The sequence below is a fragment of the Drosophila melanogaster genome, chromosome 3R (genome assembly GCF_000001215.4).
Source record: "Drosophila melanogaster chromosome 3R".
Taxonomy (NCBI): domain Eukaryota; kingdom Metazoa; phylum Arthropoda; class Insecta; order Diptera; family Drosophilidae; genus Drosophila; species Drosophila melanogaster.
This window is the reverse complement of record NT_033777.3, coordinates 10120169-10139886: the sequence shown is the minus strand read 5'-3', so window position 1 is coordinate 10139886 and position 19718 is coordinate 10120169. Positions and strand designations below refer to the sequence as shown.

General features: G+C 40.2%; 4 protein-coding genes and 1 non-coding gene across 15 annotated transcripts; 3 read left to right on the top strand and 2 right to left on the bottom strand.

Moving 5' to 3' along the window:
* The first annotated feature begins 114 nt into the window (after window positions 1-114).
* Window positions 115-13758, top strand: tws (twins). 9 transcript variants are annotated; one of them, NM_057532.4, is made up of 5 exons: window positions 115-560; window positions 4823-5068; window positions 10241-10392; window positions 10454-11257; window positions 11372-12243. In NM_057532.4, the coding sequence occupies exons 2-5, from the start codon at window positions 4894-4896 to the stop codon at window positions 11738-11740; spliced, it is 1500 nt and encodes a 499-aa protein (NP_476880.1). In that variant the 5' UTR covers window positions 115-560; window positions 4823-4893; the 3' UTR covers window positions 11741-12243. The 9 variants fall into 9 exon arrangements, with proteins under 9 accessions (NP_476880.1, NP_731451.1, NP_001287269.1 ...); NM_169329.2 differs by lacking the exon at window positions 115-560 and adding an exon at window positions 4556-4630 and having other exon boundaries at window positions 11372-13758; NM_057533.3 differs by lacking the exons at window positions 115-560; window positions 4823-5068 and adding exons at window positions 5405-5507; window positions 6300-6672 and having other exon boundaries at window positions 11372-13758.
* Window positions 13759-14222: 464 nt separating this feature from the next.
* knk (knickkopf) lies at window positions 14223-17522 on the top strand. Its single transcript, NM_141724.4, has 6 exons — window positions 14223-14758; window positions 15123-15345; window positions 15420-15767; window positions 15840-16393; window positions 16456-16681; window positions 16736-17522. Exons 1-6 carry the CDS (start codon window positions 14668-14670, stop codon window positions 17361-17363), a joined length of 2070 nt encoding a protein of 689 aa, NP_649981.1. The 5' UTR covers window positions 14223-14667; the 3' UTR covers window positions 17364-17522.
* On the bottom strand, window positions 15475-17465 carry asRNA:CR46038 (antisense RNA:CR46038). The gene is made up of 4 exons (NR_133373.1): window positions 17240-17465; window positions 16748-17180; window positions 15809-16698; window positions 15475-15747 (listed from the first exon to the last, which is right to left on the bottom strand).
* Window positions 17523-17566: 44 nt separating the features above from the next.
* On the bottom strand, window positions 17567-18114 carry ATPsynepsilonL (ATP synthase, epsilon subunit-like). 3 transcript variants are annotated; one of them, NM_001275520.1, is made up of 3 exons: window positions 18082-18114; window positions 17941-18015; window positions 17567-17882 (listed from the first exon to the last, which is right to left on the bottom strand). In NM_001275520.1, the coding sequence occupies exon 3, from the start codon at window positions 17859-17861 to the stop codon at window positions 17667-17669; it is 195 nt and encodes a 64-aa protein (NP_001262449.1). In that variant the 5' UTR covers window positions 17862-17882; window positions 17941-18015; window positions 18082-18114; the 3' UTR covers window positions 17567-17666. The 3 variants fall into 3 exon arrangements, with proteins under 3 accessions (NP_001262449.1, NP_001097736.1, NP_731449.1); NM_001104266.3 differs by having other exon boundaries at window positions 17941-18114; NM_169328.3 differs by having other exon boundaries at window positions 17575-17882; window positions 17941-18114.
* A 372-nt stretch (window positions 18115-18486) lies between these two features.
* On the top strand, window positions 18487-19488 carry gammaSnap2 (gamma Soluble NSF attachment protein 2). The gene has a single exon (NM_141723.2). It carries the CDS (start codon window positions 18513-18515, stop codon window positions 19362-19364), a length of 852 nt encoding a protein of 283 aa, NP_649980.1. The 5' UTR covers window positions 18487-18512; the 3' UTR covers window positions 19365-19488.
* The last annotated feature ends 230 nt before the right edge of the window (window positions 19489-19718 follow it).

Here is a 19718-nt window from a genome sequence, read left to right as displayed (position 1 = left end):
TCTTGTGATCTTACCTATATTTATAGCTATATCTAGCTAGAAAAGAGGCCACCTCCGCTTGGGAGCAGTGAGAGTGGGTAAAGAAATCATAGGCGCGCATTCGCACGGCGCGTTTCAGTGCTAATTTTAACGTCGTCGCTGACTGTTTCGCCTTATTGCCCTGCTGCGGTTTGAGTTTCCCTATTTTCCACTTTTCCACTGGCCGCGAGCACTGAGTTCGAATTCAATTTAAATTAGTTCCCATTGTGCCTTTGTACGCCTCTTTGCCCGTCCAGCGCAGTGTGATAACCAGAAACCAAAGTGCCTGTGCCCAAGAAGTGCAGTGGAATCGGATGTGTGGACAGGAATTTTAACCGTTGCAGCGCGCGACTTGAAGAGAACCGATCTGAAAGTGATGAAAGTGTGGAGGCCACAGAAATAGGAACCAAAAATAAATTCAAAATCAGAGTTTAAAAATAGCCGAGTGCATGGCAAATTATGAGATATCTAAAGACTGTCAATTAAAATAGCACTGTTGTGTCTGTGATTTGTTGGATATCTGTTGTTTTAGAAGTCTGCTGGTGAGTTGGTTTTTCGGTTTTTGAAAATGTTTTCATATTAATATGCGCGCGTGTGGTTACCATTCAAATGCTACGATTATGGAAAGACAGCTGTTTCAATACCGCCGAAAGTATAGTGGTGCTTCCATTTCTCAAGAGTTTAGCTGCCTAGCTGTTACGTCAACCTTTTGCGGGGGGTCGGGGGCTTATGCTTTACCATAGCATTTGATTCTCTAGTTTCTGTAGGCTGAGCCACCCCCCCCCCCTCATCCTCCTCTTCCTCCTCCCACCGCTATAATACCGACCGATCTGGCTGACGTTCTTGGCGGTTTTTGAGGTTAACAACATTTTCAGGCCGCTTTGTTTCGCTGTGAGCCAAACAATAAACAACTATTGACTCGCACTGGCCATGTTTAGCGAGCCGACTTACAAACAATTAATAGCTACTATTTTGTCACTTGCTGACTTTTATGCCAAAATATTTGCCTAAGCTGTTCGCATTAGCAAATCGAACAAATTGCTCAAAGCGAAAAAAAAATAAGAAAACAACCATATAGCACGCGCATTTATCTTGATTTCGATTCCATGTGACTAAATCATTATTTGTGGGCTTACAATTTGTTTTCCCAACTGAAGTTTGCCTTAGCCAATTGGGTCCTGTTTTTGCGGATTCTTTGTTGGTACAGTGGTCTACCCCAGTAGTGGACTAAAGATCAAAAATGTAGTTATTTTTATTAACCTATTCGATTTGATAATCAACACAGCCATACTTTGTTTACTTGTTAATACAAAGGTGGTAACAAAATGAAGTCCATAGGGTCAAGAGCAGGTTTTAATGATAGATAAAACAGCGCCTGGTTCTATAGCAATTTACCTACAACCCCAAGTGTATACTTATTTCATGGAGTAATTTACAGAATATCAACAAGTTTTCATGTGATATTGCACTCAAAATTTCTGGAAATTTCATCAGTGAAGCGTTTGCTTTTGTACAAACTAACGCCCACTGTATATGAGGAATATAATATGAGATTGGTGTTTGTCAAATGCTAATTAGTTTCATTATATCTGCCAGCCACGAGTGCAGTGGGGTGGAGTTCGGGGGCCGTGAAGTGTATTAATTGGATGAGCCGAAACAGTTTGATAAGCACAATATTGCTTGCCACGGATCTGGTCGGACATATGGTAGTAATCACGTCTGTCCGTCGAAATGTTTATCAATACCACCCTCTTACCTCCCCAAAAAGATACAAAAAGTAAGGCACTCTGCTGCCGCCAATGGATGTCAAACTGAAAAGACACTTTGATGGACATATTATGGACAGTTCGGCAAGCGGGAGCATATGAAATTCTAAATATAAACAATGCCAGGTATAACTGTGCACACCCCCACCCCCCCCTCCTTCAAACCATCTTCCACCCCCTTTCATTAAAGGAAAATTAGGAAAAGCAGGCGAGAAGGGTTGACAGATCCGAAAATAATCAAGGCAGCAAAGATTCGGCGGCAGACGAATGGCGTCTACCTGGCTGGACTTTGGATGATGAGTGTGCCAGGGATTGGGGAAGGGGAATTGGGATTGGGATCGGGATCCAAATGAGTCTCGTGCGGCACGTGGTTAGGTGGCTCTAAAACTGTTGCTACACTTATTTATAGCATCTGTAAATCCGTGGTTCCTGTAGGCAGAAAAAAAGTATTTTAGTCATAATTAAACTTGCTTTCAGACACTTTATTTTGAACTTGAATATTTAAGTTTGTTATACACGAATATAAATCATTAATTTGTTTGCATTTGTATGTTTTTAGTATTTTGTTTTTTTTTTTCAAATTTCACCTTCATTTGCGTAATGCGTAATGCCAGTGTAGTATGCATGAAAATCTGCAAAAAAAAATTGTGTATTTGTCTAATTTTATTTTTGAGTTCCTTTTCGGCGCTTCCGTTGCCTGTCTTTGTCATTTCCCGAAAACAGCAGAGTGAACAACAAAAATCTCGCCATGATTATTTTCTTGAAAAATTCGGTATTTGTTTGCTATTGTTTTGCTTTTTTGCCGTTTGTGTTTGTTATTCTGCTGCGTTTCGGAGGAAAAGAAAAGCTGGCGCTTGTCCCTGCAGCCATTCACATGCCACACACATTTAATAGACCTTTCATTTCGTTTGTTTATTTTTGCATCTCTAGTGTTCGGGTAGTGTATTTTTAAACATCAGTGACACCTATGACAGAACAGTAAATATGGGGTATAATATTAGAAATATATTTCTAAAAAAAAAGTAAACGATCCAAATAACTAAATAATTATGTTGCAAATGCATACTATAACAAATTGTTAAGTGTTAGACAAGGCGTATACTTAATATTTTGCAATATGTTGCTTAGTAAGGCAACATTTAGTAAAATGGAACTGTTTGCTATTAAACAATGGCACATTAAGCATAATTTTGTAACTTTAAAAGAATGTTATACAGTACGTATGCGTAATATTTTTTTAAGGATGTCAAAACTATGCTTCAGACGTATTTATCCATATAAATTTCTTGTTGTTCACGTCACTTAGTACCCACTGTACTTCCCATGCCGAAGAAATGGCAAGATTTTTAATTCGCGATTGGCTGCCGCACTCACGTTTCTACGGGTACACGAGACATTGAAGACGCAGCCCATTAATTGGATTACAATTCTTCGCATTTTACCAGTGTGGTTTTCTTTTGATTTGTTGTTCCACACGTTGCCGTCTGCTTCTGCTTCTTCTTGGCCATTAGTCATGCATATGTTGCGACTCTTCAACTTGTTGCGTACACCCGATTTTCCGCATATGCCACACCTCGACCGCCACCTGCCCCCTCTGCACACTTCGTATAGCCCATATATATCTGCATATATCGCTCCTTTAATGAACGTGGTGGAATTTCGCCTTCATATTGTAACCGTATATCCGTAATGCGAAATTGTGTGAAATAAATCGTACACAAAAACTCATGACAAAGTGTAAACAGACGAGGTCAAAATAATAGAAGTGATACATTGGGCATGCTCTAGATAGTAAATACAGTGCTTAAATATTAATTTAAAATATTAAATTAAAATATTTTTGAAATATTCATTTATTTATTTCATAATAATAAGTAAAACTTAGGGGGCGAAGTCTTTACAATACAAGAAATAATAAAGAAATCGATATAACTTATCTAAAAAGTTTGATTTACGTGTTTTATTGACGAATTTATTTGCATAGGAATTTTTAATTGTAAACAATTCGTATCTCATTTAAATAAACTCGCCCTAAACTTATTTTGTGTACAATTGTTAATGGAAAATTTAATAGAATCTGATCCATTACATTTTCTTAAAAAAGTTCAAGTTCAAAAAAAAAAAAAAAAAATGATAAAAAAGAAGGAGCTTCTTTTAAATGCCTGTGGTTTTACTTTTGTTTATTTAACGAACTTAATGAATTTTTGACGATTTGATTGACTTCTTCATTTGTAAATATTATTCTGGAATTCATAGATGGCTTTAGTTTGTTTTCGTGTCCCAACTAAAAATGCGACTACCACGATTTTGTTGTACACATGTCCACAATAAGCCACATTAAATATGTTTTTGTCTTTTACAATGTTTTTGTTCACTGGCCAAAATTTTCCACTCTGACGTTTTCGCGCTGCCTTCAGAGTTCAAAATCAAATATTTGGGCTGGAGATTAGCGAAATTGCCTTTTTTTGTGTAATTGTTAATTGGAACGCCAGCCAGCCTCTTTGCATTTGGCTATTAACTGGCCTTAAAAAAAAAAACGAAATATTCTGAATATTATTTCCCTGCTGATGGAAGCGAAATAAATTTAGTAGAGATCAATAAAAAAGAGGATCTACAAAAGTAGACGAGGCCAAAAACGACGGACACACCTCTGAACTGACCAAAAAAAAAGAAAAGAAATAGAGAAAAGAAACCTTAAATTTATTAAACACGAAGGCGGCGGAATTTAATTCAAACCGAAAGCAGATGTTTTGTTCTGTTTTGCACGCAGGCGTAATTCCTAAAGTAAACAAATGACAGGAGACGATTCATTTGCACAACCCATTTGTTTGGTCAAGAGCGAGGGGGTAGGTGCCGAGGGGTGTGGGCAGGGGACTAGTCGTTGTGCGACAGGTGTTAATTGGCCGACAAATTCAAAAACACGCAGCCCGCTCATGCGACGAAGTCGGAGATTCATGCAAACATGCATTATACAATCATACAACCGGTGTGTGTGCATCCAACACGCTAATAGATTCGACCGTTCAATTTGCCTGCAGATCATCGCTCGGATCACGTTCGTCTTGGACCAGCCCATTCTTAACCGCGTCCACGGGAAATCCAGTACCCAATGGGTCGCTGGGGACGGCAGAGTCCGGTGCTGGAGCCGCCGGACCCACAGATGCAGACGACGCCCCCGCCGCCCACTCTGCCGCCAAGGACGTTTATGCGACAGTCGAGCATCACGAAAATCGGCAACATGCTCAACACGGCCATCAACATCAATGGAGCCAAGAAGCCAGCAAGTAAGTCAATGCAGTATCATATTTTTAAGTTTTTCCACATGCATGTTAACTTAATATATTTTGGGGTATAAAAAATAGACCATGGTCAGGCGGTAATAAAAATGTTATCAACAAATATGATCAATTATTGCTTTCAATGAACTTGCCCAAACGGTATCAACAATAGGAATTATATTATGCTTTGGAAAAGGCGAGTTTATTTAAACATTTAACAATTCGAAGTGCCCGCCAAACCACCGTTACCAATAACATTGGCGCCAACAGTCTGCTGTTAGTCGCGAGTACTTTGCAACACCAACGCCTCGGTATACTGCCCAACACTGGGCAAATGCAACGCCGTTCGCACAGCGGCAATTCGGTAGCTTGGAACTCTTATTGTAAAGTGCGAAATTTGCAACAAAATTTATACTTCCATTTTGCGTTGGATTTATCGCAATCCGTTAGTCACTAACCAATTTAAAAAAGCGAGCGGAGCGTGCGGGAGTGGTTCGGTAGCCGTGTAAATAGTGCAAAAGTGCGTGCTATAGCGAAAATCGAGGCGGAATGCCGCTTGTGCAAAAGCAAAAGCCACACTCACTCGCATTCATATTAATATTACGACGCAACGACGAAGCAGTGCAGCAAAAGAGGCGGCAAAAACGGGAAGAAGAGGCAGCGCGCAGAATGTGAATCGGAAACAGAATCAGAAAACAGAAGCTTTTTTTGGACGTCTTATTTTCGGCAACATTTGATTTTTGCCTGCGTTTATTGGGTAGTAAAAAATGGGAAATTGCATGCTTATCCCTTTTTCGATCACGCGGTTTTTACTCGCAGGCGTAAAGTAACAAGGCATCGCCACTATTTAGTGTTCTCATTTTGAAGGTTAGATTTCGCATATATTTTTTGCTCGGAATTCGCGATAAAACAAAGAGACAAAGCAAGCGGCGCAAACGTGTGTCTGCCTCAGTGTGTGTGTGTGTTTATTTGTATTTCGCATTTGTTTGGCAAAATGCAATAAATAATAATAATTGTAGATTAACTGGCAAATATCTCGTTTATCTGTGTGAAGTAATTTTTTTTGTATTCGCTCACAACCACCGGCTGCACTCGCTCTCTTCCTTTCGCTCGCTCGCACACACACACACGCACGCACAAATGCACGTATAAAACGCACGCCAAAATTCTGCCGCTGCGCTGCCGTCGCCGACGTCGTCGTCGGGAACAAAAAAAATAATTTCCCCTACTTTTGCAGTTCTTTCTTCCCCTCTACATGCTTAAGTCGTGCTAACACACAAAAAAATACACAATTAACAAAAGAATCAAATGCATAAACAACAACGGAAAACCAAAGTGTAATCAAACGAATTAGTGAAAAGAGCGTAGAAGAAGAAGTGTAATAATCGCGCTCAACTTTTTGAAACTTTAAAATCGGCAGCTACAACAACAACACCACCCCCGTGAGAAAGAGACGGAGCTAGAGAGCGCGAGCGCAGCTCCTTTGGCCTTCTCCTTTTGTTCTTGTTATTTTTGTTGTCGCTCCGTTTTTCGTTGCTTCTAGTGCTGTTGTTGTTGTTTTAGCTGCGGCTCCTTAAAATCGACGCAAACTGTTCGGTAAAACATGGCCGGTAAGTTTAATTCTTTCCTCTCCCTTGCCGATGCTCTTCTCCTTCTCTCCTCCTTTTTCTCTGCTGCTCTTCGCGTTCGTCACTCGCTTTTTGTGTGGGAACTGCCAACTTTTTTGTAATACCCTACAGTGGAGTATTGTGAGGTTGGTTGTAGGTTTGTGATTTCGTGGATGTGATCGTTTTGATTTTATTTTCTTAAAATACTCTTTTTTATATAAATAATTGAATTTCTAGTTCGAGTTTTTTTCGACATAATAAAGAGCTTACAAGGCCAAATTGCAAGTGTATTTTACGTATGTTTTGGCATTTCCTCGATCTATTTTCGCTTTTCTGATCATTTTGATGTTGGCATTAAATGCGCCAATAAACAAATTCAGTGAGAAGTAAACAAACTAGTCTCGAACGCATTCGAATAACAACTTTTCCCTATCAACTAGCATTGATCTTTGCACTTGAACAAAACGCCGAAAGCGACGTGAGCGGCATGCAAAAGTTAAATTGACAGGCCCCCGCAGCCCCTAAAATATTTTTTTTAAACTAAAACTGAGCCGGCGCCCCCAATTGCATTATCTATTACAAAAAAAAAAAAAACGAGCAACTATAGCAACTCGTAAAGGTTAAGCACGAATCGCTACAACAGTATGCATCCGATAAGAAGATCTATACAGAGTACGGTAAACTTAGTAAACAGATAAAACTGCTACAATTGAGTTAATTGTTTTAAAAGATTCCTTTATTGTTTTTGTATTGTACATTCTTTAATTTGAGTAAACCCCATTTTATATAAGGATACTTTTCTAATATTTAAAGGACTTTTTGCAAGAGTATAAAATTGATTTCAAGCACATGCTCGATACAGACAAACAATTGCCATAATTAAATAATAAACAATTGCACAAAGTGCTGAGAATGCGGCGTACAAATTGGCTCGGTCAATAGATATAGAGCGCTCGAAACTGGATCGTGGTTTTTTTGCCATGTGCAAATTGAGTTAAAGTCGCAATGGACCAAAGGAAACCCCATCCACCCACCCCCTCTATTTTATTCAATTTCCCCAAGCATATTTTCAGACAACGTGACGTCGCTCAGGTTTATAGACTTTTTTCGTTGCTTCTTTGCGATGTATGCAAAATTATTTGGCAATTTCATATGCAGTCTCTGTGTATCTGCAAGATACGCACAAGTGGACATGGACATCTCCTAATGGCCTGCACGTCTCCAGAAGTTGAACAACAAAATGTCGCCAAACAAGACATTACATAAGTTTTGATGTTCTAGTCATGAGAAATGCGAAGATTTCGAGAGGGTTAAGTAAGGAGGGGCAGATTGATGTGTGTCTTAGATTAGATTGGATATGGTAATTGACGGGGGGCGGAACTGGCGAGGTGCTACAGAGACGAACGTTAAGGCTCTTTTGTGCTCAATTTGCAATGCACACTTGAAGTGCCCAAGAAGCCAAACAAGCTGAGATCATAACTAAACAACCAATCAATTATCGATTAGGTGGGGCCTGTACTATTCAGTTTCTTTGCTAGACTTGACAATATAAACAATAGGTGAAACTGGCCGAATTTGATAAATAGCGAAAATGTTTCAAAGAAGCATTTGAATTTTGTTGTGCGCATTCCCCAAATACCTTGCTCATTAATGATTCCTAACCAACATTCTTAATTGCTCGCTCAGTGGTTCAGCCATGTTTCCTTTGAGGAAACAACTTATCCAAGGGGCTGCCAAAATAAAAAAGGATTTCCCTGCCGGATGTGCCCCGTTCACCACTCACCCGCTATATATTTACCTTGCCTTCTGTGTTTGTCAGCCGAACAGTCCGTTCCGCCATTCTCTAGGTCGTTCAGTTGTCCCGCCCTATAGCGTATATAGACTAAAACCGTGATATTGTAGATAGATAGGTAGATAGTATGGTATAGCAGAGTATAATAGTAGGTGGGGGGATAGAGCGCTAAAGCTTTGGCTTAGCAGCGACATCGCGTGGTTGTGTTAAATAATTGTGTCAATATTTGAGTTTCATTATTTTGTTCCATTTTGCGGGCGCTCATGAAAATCTACTTATCTCGTTATGTACGTTTATATACGATCTAACGAATAAATAAGCGAGCAAGAGCAATTTTACAGATTGTCTTGTTCTTTCCCATATACTTCCCAGTGAAAATGCTAAAATTATTTTTTTATTGGTGCCGTAAGAACTAATGAGTTGTTTCGCAATCATATGTGGTAATATATTGGCATAGCCTAATTTATACGATTTTCTTTAAAGGAATCTCGTTATGCAGTAATATGATTTATTTACTAATTTTCGGACGTTACACAATTAAATTGCTCATCATCGATTCAACACTTTTGTTTTCATTTGTGCATTTACGACGAGTTCAATGACTCAACATCTCTAAATGGTAGTTTGTTAGGTTTGCGGGGGCGTTTGCGAAGCTGCCACATATAATAGCAACTATAAATAGTCGCAGTGCCGCGAGACGTGAGTTATGACTGACTAATTGGACGACTGAGTGCCTTTGATCCTATTACGGTGCTGATACCCTGCACACTCGGAATAAAAACAGTCGGCATAAATATGTACAATTGCTGCGCCTCGTCAATCGCATTGTGACGTCGTCAATGGCAGCAGGAAAATGCCAACAGACTGCCAATAGCCAGCGGATAATGAGGTCACAGCACATGGGACTGGGCTGGGCAAGGGCTGTGCCAAAGAAATCAAACAAACAAAGCCCAATGAATATTTGGGAATGATGAAAAAATTGCCAAAATTCGCACACAGCCCCCAGACATGGGGGCCTAAAAAACAAAAAGCAAATGGCAGATACAAAACGAAATGGAGTACAGTGGGCATGACAAACATTTTATGTATTATCTTCATGAAATTTATAATGATGCCGGAGGCATTTTATTTATAGATTATTGCTTTTAATACCAGTTTACTTCGATATTGATTAAAAAATTAAAAATGTTCATAAATTAAAAAATAAACACCATCATGCATCCCACTGTCAGTGAAAAGGAAAACTCATTTTCCAAATGAAATGCTCCCATTATGGAATATCAGTGTATAAAGTGGGGTTTTCGAATAAGGAGGACAGCAGCAACGTCATCGTTTACACAACGTACCGCAATCGCTAAAAGTGGCTGTGCGGAGAGAGAGAATGGCAAAAAAAAAAAAAAAGAGCGATGGAAAAGGGGCGTGGTTGTGGGCTGAAAGCAGCTAGACAAGAAAACGGAAAGAGGAATATTTGGCCAAGAGATTAAAGGACTTTAAAGGCAGGCAGACCGGCGCGGAAGGCCGAGTATGGCGTCATTAGCAAATATTTGGGCAGGCCGAGGATACCGTCGTCATAGTTGGTTGTCCTTCCGCTTACCATCTATGTATGTTCCTTTGAACATGTATGGGCTCGGAAGCAAATCAAACGTTACACTTGGTTTCATGAGCCGCTAGCCTTTTCAGTTAGTTGTCCAATCGAATTGCCATTCAGTGGATCGAACTCCAGCTGGCCGAAAGTGTCAAATTGAATACTCATCATTTGGTCGTGCTCTGTCTTTTCAGGTAATGGAGAGGCGTCTTGGTGCTTCTCACAGATTAAAGGCGCCCTAGACGATGATGTCACGGATGCAGACATCATATCCTGCGTGGAATTCAATCACGATGGCGAGCTGCTGGCCACTGGTGACAAGGGCGGTCGCGTCGTCATCTTTCAGGTGAGTGAAATATATTTTATGCAAACGTAACATTATTTAATATATCATGAAACTATTGCAGCGTGATCCTGCCTCAAAAGCCGCCAATCCGAGACGCGGCGAATACAATGTCTATTCGACATTCCAATCGCACGAGCCCGAATTCGACTACCTCAAGTCCCTGGAGATTGAGGAGAAGATAAACAAGATCCGGTGGCTGCAACAAAAGAATCCCGTGCACTTTCTGCTCTCGACCAACGACAAGACAGTCAAATTGTGGAAGGTCAGTGAGCGTGACAAGTCGTTCGGCGGCTACAACACGAAGGAGGAGAACGGACTGATCCGGGATCCACAGAATGTAACGGCCCTCCGAGTGCCATCCGTGAAGCAGATACCACTGCTGGTGGAGGCCTCCCCACGGCGCACCTTCGCCAATGCACACACCTATCACATCAATTCAATAAGCGTTAATTCGGATCAGGAGACCTTCTTGTCGGCCGACGACCTGCGGATCAATCTGTGGCACTTGGAGGTGGTCAACCAGAGCTACAACATTGTCGACATCAAGCCAACCAACATGGAGGAGCTAACAGAGGTGATCACCGCGGCCGAATTCCATCCGACCGAGTGCAATGTGTTTGTCTACTCGAGCTCTAAGGGCACAATACGATTATGTGATATGCGTTCGGCGGCGCTATGCGACCGGCACAGCAAACAGTTCGAGGAGCCCGAGAATCCAACGAATCGCAGCTTTTTCAGCGAAATAATCAGCTCCATCAGCGATGTGAAGCTAAGCAACTCGGGTCGCTACATGATCTCCAGGGATTACTTGAGCATCAAAGTGTGGGATCTGCATATGGAAACAAAGCCCATTGAGACCTATCCGGTTAGTTATTACTTAAAATAATGTGTTTCTCAAAGGTAGAGGTATCTGCAGAATTTTTGAAGCACATCTGATTTTTTCTGAGAGCCATACTAATTTCATTGTTATTTTTTACAGGTTCATGAATACCTGCGCGCCAAGCTGTGCTCGCTGTACGAGAATGACTGCATCTTCGACAAGTTCGAGTGCTGTTGGAACGGCAAGGACAGCTCAATAATGACCGGAAGCTACAACAACTTCTTCCGCGTCTTCGATCGCAACTCGAAAAAGGATGTGACGCTAGAGGCGTCCAGGGACATCATCAAACCGAAAACGGTGCTTAAGCCACGGAAAGTTTGCACTGGCGGCAAACGAAAGAAGGATGAGATCAGCGTGGACTGTCTAGATTTCAACAAGAAGATCCTGCACACCGCCTGGCACCCCGAAGAAAATATCATCGCCGTGGCTGCGACCAATAACCTCTTCATATTTCAGGATAAATTTTAGCCAACACTCCTCACAAGAACCACACCATACGCCACAATCACACAAGCAACTATATCTACAGAAACACCAAGAAGTACGATCACGCCTCATTCTTATGTTAAATTAATCGGTTTGCTTCAAAATAGTTTTCAAATTTCACTTGCAATCAAATTGTTTGCCTAACACCATTACCTCAGGCCACCCTTATCCCTATCCCCATCCATGTTCTCCTTCCCGCCCCCAAACAAATTACATCATACATAATGCCATAGCAAAAGCTTTGTAATGTATTTCTGCGCTGTATGCGTATAACGAGAAACAATACCAGAAACTTAAGAGATGGAAACAAATTTTTATACATTACATTTATAAATAGTGAAGCGTATATTTGATTTCATGTAGCGCAATTCAAAAACCCACAATAAGAGTAATATATTATGTTAGCTATTGATTTCGCCGAAATTTTTTGTATAATTAGCGCCAGCGCCGAAGTATTTGTAATAAAAGATAATAATATACAACATAAAAAAAAAAATCATAAAATGCATGTTGTAACATTTTTTCTGTTCGCTTGTTAAGTTTACGATGAAAAGTCAAGAAACATATGCGCCCTGTTTGCTCTACTTTATAAATATAGACTAAACACGAATTTCCGATTGTTTATTCGTTTGACAACGTTCATTCCATGCAAAAAGAGACGATAGGCCGCGGAGCTTGTCGATCGACTATGTGTCTCATTTTTAATCTCATCAGCAACGTCAGCAATCGAACAGCCGGAAGTTGTCTCAGTCAAACCAATTTAAAATGCTCATTTAAACACTTAATAAATTCACTAAGAACCCAATGCTAGCTAGACCAGAAAGCAGAAGTCAAAGAGATGAGGCAAACGCGGAAGAAGTATAAAATAGATGCATTAATAACGTATGCATCGCAGTTAATTGATACCTACATATACATATAAAAAAAACGCAGCCTAAGTTTAAAATACAAATTAGTGTTCTCAATTCGTTTTATTGAAAGTCTATCTGAAATGAGAGAAACAAGAAAAAAAAACAATAATAAGAAAATACTATTTTTATACGCTACATTTAAGCTAAGTATTGCTACTTTTAGTTCAACTATGCGTGCGTGCGTCCAAGACCAATTCTCACATATAGTCTATTTGCCCCTTGGCCCCGCCCCCTTTTTCATCGGTCAACAACTTTTCCAGCGTGTTTACTGTTTTGTAAAGTTTCTTGTATTCATTGTCATGTTTTCCATAAAGAACTATAAACAAAACAACCATTTTTATAGGTTATCTAGTGTCTAGTGTTAACAAATAAAAAACAAAACAAACAAATTATAAAAACGCAAACCATAAATGATAAATGAGAGTAAATTATAAACCATGCGCTGAAAATGTTAAACAACAAAATTCTGAAAAATGTACGGCAAAAAATGTTCAAAACACTGAAATGTAAACGCATAAAATGATGAAATAAAAACTAAAACAACATAAATTGTGCTTCTTATGAGAATAATGATATATTATTAATATTGTATTTTCAATAAAATAGTAATACGAGTACGAAGAGTGCAGCGGGATAGAAGATAGCAGAGCCTAAATTGTTTAGAAAATAAGAAAATCCGTGAAAATTGGTCTAGATCCTCAGTGAATCGTATACAAATTGTCCACAACTTCGATACAAATATTTTGGTTGCAAATTTCATGTTTTAGATCGACGACCCACTTATTCAATTTTATTTGCAACGCACATCCTTATTCATATATCTTTGACATGCCTTTTTGTAAATAAAATCGCAAACACAAAAAAGAGAAAACTTAAAACGAAAACATTATTCATTAAATGAAATAAAATCCAAAGCAGTCGAGTAGAGAAACTGTTGCAATTGCTGTTTGAATAGAAACGCAAACAGACGACAAATTGCAATTGATTAGTTTTAAAAACATTGAATTGCTATTCAAAATAAAGATCTAATAAAGGCAAACTTAAGGATAAAGTTTAGTTTTGCAAGCAAGAAAATTGTGAAAAATAATGAAAGTGTGTTTTATTTCGCCCCAGGCAGTTTCAGATGGCTACATTTACCCTGATAAGAACTCGGATCAAGAAAAGTTATATAAAAATATAATACTATTCATGGGGTCAGCAACATTAATATCGCAATATATATTATATGCGGCTTAATTTGTTCTACTTGATAGCGCCACAATGAATAGATAATCATAGATCTTTTCCGAAGAATTCTTTAAAAATCATTTACAGTGCACACGTAGGTAGTATAATGTATTTGTGGTATTATTTTGGAATCTCTCAAGCACACCTCGCGTATTCCGTGTGCAGCAAGTTACCGTTACGGCCACTCTTGGCCATTTCAATGCCAATCACGCATGCACACAGCTCAAGAGAGAAAGATTCGGAGAGCAGTGCTCACTTAACATTGCCAAGACCAAGACGTCGGAACTCCGAAAGAAACCCAAAACGAAATAACGGCGGCTTAAAGTCTCAGTTCACTCAGATCGCTTGGACAGTGCGGTTCGTTTTTGATTTCGGCCTTAAGCGCGAGCTTTGGAAAAAGTAAAAATATATATATAAAAACGCCGGAACTGCTGCCTAAACCTGTTTTGGCCAAGTGAACAAAACAACAACAATAGCAGCGAAAACGCATGCAAGTGACGAAACGACCTTAAGCAAAAGCAAGAAAAATTATAAATAATTTACTTGGCTCTCAATTAATATTAAACAGACGTATCTATGTATTGTTTGGAAATCTGACCATCTTCAGTGACGAAGCGAACCCGCGAAAAAACCCAAAATGCAAAATGCTGCAGCGTGAATAAGAATTCATAAGCATAAAATCGATTCAAAAATTAAAAAAAAAAATTAAAACGTGGCTTAGGAAGTGGGAGTGAAATAAACCAGACCGGGATAACAAAGGAGGGAATTAAGATGGCATTGAGCAGCAGAGTTCTTTGTCTGCGATTGCAGCACCATTTATTACTGGTTATTTTAACGATTTTCCTGCTTTGCCCCGCCGCCTGTGAGTTAACTAGACTACATTGCACACTTAACAATAACAAAGAAAACCGAGGCAAACTGCAAAGGAAAGAGAAATTTTTACTGGCGTTACGCTCCAGACGGGGCAAAAAACAAATTCACTTTCGTGTAAAACTAGAGAAACTGGTCTAGTCTTGGATTGGTCGCTCAGAGCTCCCGCCAGGGGGCGCCACCTGGCCCAGTGGCAGTAAATCAGAAGCCAAATTGTTGGCTTATTAGTCAGAGCGAAAATCCAAAAAAAAAAAAACAAGTTTGTTGTCATAGTCTTTCGTTTGCGATTTGTTTTCAATGTTTTTTTTTTTGCCGGCTTCAAATTTTCTTAGCTTAACTTTAACTTATCTAAATAGCGGCCCAGAACGAAGAAGAAGATGGTCCGTACCGGGGAAAATATCTGGGGAAACTGAACTCCTACCATCATCAAGTGTCCGGCGATGTGTACGCTGTGAATGAGTACACCTTTCTGATTGTGGGCTTTAACTACGATGGCAACGGGGCGGATACGTTTTTCTGGTCGGGCGCTAGTAATCGGCCGGGACCGCAGGGATTCATTGTGCCCGATGAGTATGGCAAGTAAGTGTCAAAATATATATTATTCCTATGGAGAATAAATTGAAATGAATATATGATGGAAATGCCAACCGTAGAACCAACATTCTGGATCGCTATCACAACAAGGATTTCACGCTGACGCTGCCGGATCGAAAGAAGATAACTGAGATTAAATGGCTGGCGGTTTACGATCTGAGCAGTCAAAACAACTTTGGCGACGTTTATATACCCGAGGAGTTCGATCCACCGATGAGCCAATTGGGCGGAACCTTCTCCAAGCGCAGTCACAATGTGAGCAGCAGCAGTGTTGAGATCTTGGACTCAAAGACCATTCGCATCAAGGACTTTACCTACGATGGGCGTGGCAAGAGGACATTTTTCTGGACAGGAGTCGGGCCACAGCCATCGAGTCGAGGAAGCAAGCTGCCAGATGAGCGAGGATAGTAAGTTTCTCTAGGGATTTAAAAAAAATTTAATCACAAACCCATTTAAACAATTCATCATAAATCATTTAGCCTTGATCCTATAAGACAGTACAACAAGGAGACCATAGAACTGGAACTGCCAGGAGATAAGACTATCTTTGACATCGATTGGATCAGTGTATACGATGTGGCTGACAACGAGAACTATGGTCATGTTCTGTTCAACGATAAACTTAATGTTCCACCTTCCCTAGTGAAAGTTACACCATTCGAATTCTCGCTGCCCAATTGCCGGCAACTACACAAGGATATGCAGGTGTCCTGGGAGGTTTTCGGGCCGCAGATCACGTTTCAACTATCCGGTCAGGTGGGCGGCAACGATTATATGTCTTTCGGCATATCCGGATCTGATGTATCCAGCCAGATGATTGGCTCCGATGTCGTGGTGGCCTATATAGACGACATCAGAGGCTACACCGTGGACTACAATATCACTTCGTTAGCGCCGTGCGTTCAGGTTTTGGGTCAAAACAAAGGAGTTTGCCGTGACGATGTGGTTGGTGGATTGGACAGCTTCCAGTTGAATACGTATAGTCGCAAGGATGGCATTAATACGATCAGTTTTAGGCGGACGCTCAAGTCATGTGAGTTGGTTATCATAAGTGGTATGCCTTTTGCTTACTGATGCAGCTCTTTCACATTTTAGCCGATGATGGCGATAAGGAGATCTTCCTAGACCGCAGCAACTACGTGATCTGGGCATTTGGCCCATTGGACTCCAACAACGAGCCCGCCTTTCACACTTACTATCCCAAGAGCGATATAGTGATAGATTTTAACACCACAGAACCGGTTAATGATTGCTTTGCATTTACAAAACGAGCGGAGACGACTAATCCTCCAGTGTGGGAGCGAACCAGGATAACAGATGCGTAAGACTCCAATCTTCCTGCAATGAAAATTTAATATAGTTCCTTGTTTTGCAGAACGGTACGCACATTCAACGCCTACTTGGGACCCTCTGGAGGACTTCGTGGCTATCAGGGATTGACGAATCATGTGTCCAGTGGCTTGGCCTGGTACATCAACGGCTACATGATTCCAGAGCTTTACCTAAAGCGTGGTCTGACCTACACCTTTAAGGTTAGGGGTGGCAATAATCCTCACTCGCCGGAGCACTATCATCCGTTGGTTATCACCGATGATCCCCAGGGTGGGTATGACCGACTGTCTGATGCAAAGCAGAGTGAGATTCGTGTATTAGCCGGTGTTGAATTCACCCGGAGAGGCAGGCCCAAGCCCACGGCTGCTGGTCCCCTGTGCCTGTCCAGATATCCTCAAAATAGTGATCGTCGACTGGATGATAACTTCCCCACTTTCAAGAAGTTCAATCGATCCCTCATCACCGAGTGTGTAGAAGGGGAACCGGCTCTATTGGAAATTACACCGAATATCACATGGCCGGATACTGTGTACTACAACTCCTTTACCCATGGCAATATGGGCTGGAAGATTCACATCGTGGACAGTTATACCAACTTGAAGAGTGGATCGATGGGCTTATCCTGGTCCTTGTGCATCATCCTGCTACCGTGGCTCGTGCTCCAGAACTGACTGTTTTCTCATTCTTAGATTCTCCTATTTAGTGTCTTAGTCTAAATTAAGCAGTCACAATCTATGTATTTGATACGCGTGTGTAGAATGTATGCTAAATGTTGTGTATATTATTATTTATATGATATTTAAATACAGAACTGTGTTGTACTTTAGAAGAATGAGCTATGAAGTTTTGACCCAACAAAAAATCTAATATACATCATTTTTTCAGTGAATTAGATTTATTTGAAATGTTATTGTAGAATCATGGCAGCTGTTATTCTGGATGAAACATGGTGTACAAATCACCGAAATGGGCGCCTAAGATTCGGATTCACGTTCTACCTTCTTGCGCGGCACAGGCTTTCCGTTCACCCACGGAGTGAACTTCACATGGCTGATGTTTCGCTTGGCGGCGTCTGCACGGAGCTCAATGCGCAGGGCCTCTCGCACCACACGGGCTGCGATGTTGGAATACTGGATATAGGTAATACCCAGATCTCTCCAGGCTTTCATCTTGCAGTAATATGGGATTAACTATAAAGATGTTAGGATAATAAGTCAAAAAAAGCTATCTGCATATAAAGGATCTTACCTTCTTCCGTTAAGAATTCGATATAAAACCGAGCGACGGGTTTCTTTTCAAGATTTCGCACACGATTGGTAAAGCCTATGTTAATATTTAATTGCATTAAGTTACAATATCAAAGTAAGTTAAATCAAAGCGCCTTGCTACCTCCTCACTTTAAGATCTTTTAAGGCAAAGCACGTGTCTTTTTATCGATGTTTTTTTTTTATCCAGACAGGGCTACAAACTTAATCGAACTAGGAGTTCTATGGATGCGATAAAAGTTCGATTTGAAACCAAATCGATACAATTTTTTAAATATATTCAAAATCCAGCTTACATGAAATGTAAATATAGCTTACTTTTCACCCCCCAAGCTCGCATATTATATGGTATGCATTTATTTAATTAAATACAAATATATATTTTATGCAACTTTAGTAAAGCACTTAATATTACCATAATACCAGTGTCATACCCGCATAGAAAAGGAGCGGCCTTTTGTGTTTTTCTCGGCACTTGCGCACTTGGGCACACTTATTTGAATATAAGTCACTTGAATTGATTTTTTCAACACGCAAAGGTTGTAACTTAGCACTATGAGCACTCTTGATGCCAAAAAGATAGAAGAGGCGGAGGCCTTGATAGGACAGACGGATAGTGCCGCGAATGAGTATGCCAAAGCTGGTATGTATTTCAAGGCAGCAACCGCATATCGAATTGCCAAAAGTTTCGATAAGCGCAAGGATTGTCTTTTGAAGGCCATCGACTGTTACGAAAACAACAAGTCATGGTTCCATGCAGCCAAATCCTACGAGCAGATTATCCTGCTTGCCAAAGAAACGGACAAACTGTCCGAAGTGGAGGACTATGCCAATAGGGCTTGCTGTCTCTACCAGCAACATGGTTCGCCGGAAGCAGCAGCTGCTGCTCTCGATAAAGCCGCCAAAATGACGGAATCCAAGCATCCTGACTTGGCTTTGGGATTTTACAAACGCGCCCTGGCAGTCGTCTTGATTGGGGACTCCACTCATCAGGCATCGGAATTTGCATCGAAGGTTTCCCGGATATTGGTCAGACTCAAAAAATATGAAGAAGCCACGAAAGCCCTCAAAAAGGAAATAAGCCTAAATCTGCAGACAAAGTCTTACGGACAAGTTGGCCGTTTAGTAGTTGCTTTAATACTGGTACAATTAACACTAGAGGATTACGTGGATGCCAAGAAGACCTTCAAGAAATGGGGAAACCGTTGTGATCCCCAGGAGGTGAACACATTACAAAACCTACTCAAAGCTTTTGACGACGAGGATCCTGAGCTGGCCACCAAGATGCTGGCATCTCCATTCATAAGACACATGGACGTGGAGTACGCACTTTTATCTAAAGATGTGCCATTACCAAAAGGAAATCGTCAAATGACCAAAAATGCAGTCGACAATGCCGCAAACTAAAGAGCTTTTACAAAATGTGGTTTATAAATGTTGTAGTAGTTTTATTATTGTTCCTTAGGTGAAAAAGTTTCATAAATGTAGGTACACTGTTAAAAATATACAAAAATATAAAAAGTGCTAACTCAGAAAACGCATCAGGTGAATTTATAATGCCTTTCCACAACTTTTATACGAAACATATTTTTTACCTTTAAATTTATTGTTACTCAATCTTTTACACTACTTTTTATGCATTTTATACATATTTTTTACATATCCCTAAAATTATACTAATAGTTTTGAACATCGAGTTCTAATTAAAATTATATTCGCTTAATAATATGCAACGTTTGACAAAAAAATGTTTTCAAAATT

Excerpts from the sequence above, each read along its gene's own strand:
- tws (NM_169329.2), top strand. The coding sequence starts at position 4,894 with ATGGGTCGCTGGGGACGGCAGAGTCCGGTGCTGGAGCCGCCGGACCCA. Across the intron at positions 5,069-10,240 it reads TGGAGCCAAGAAGCCAGCAA|GTAATGGAGAGGCGTCTTGG; the intron begins GTAAGTCAATGC and ends CTGTCTTTTCAG. Across the intron at positions 11,258-11,371 it reads AGCCCATTGAGACCTATCCG|GTTCATGAATACCTGCGCGC; the intron begins GTTAGTTATTAC and ends TATTTTTTACAG.
- knk (NM_141724.4), top strand. The coding sequence starts at position 14,668 with ATGGCATTGAGCAGCAGAGTTCTTTGTCTGCGATTGCAGCACCATTTA. Across the intron at positions 14,759-15,122 it reads CCTGCTTTGCCCCGCCGCCT|CGGCCCAGAACGAAGAAGAA; the intron begins GTGAGTTAACTA and ends TTATCTAAATAG. Across the intron at positions 15,768-15,839 it reads CTGCCAGATGAGCGAGGATA|CCTTGATCCTATAAGACAGT; the intron begins GTAAGTTTCTCT and ends TAAATCATTTAG.
- ATPsynepsilonL (NM_001104266.3), bottom strand. The coding sequence starts at position 17,861 with ATGAAAGCCTGGAGAGATCTGGGTATTACCTATATCCAGTATTCCAAC.
- gammaSnap2 (NM_141723.2), top strand. The coding sequence starts at position 18,513 with ATGAGCACTCTTGATGCCAAAAAGATAGAAGAGGCGGAGGCCTTGATA.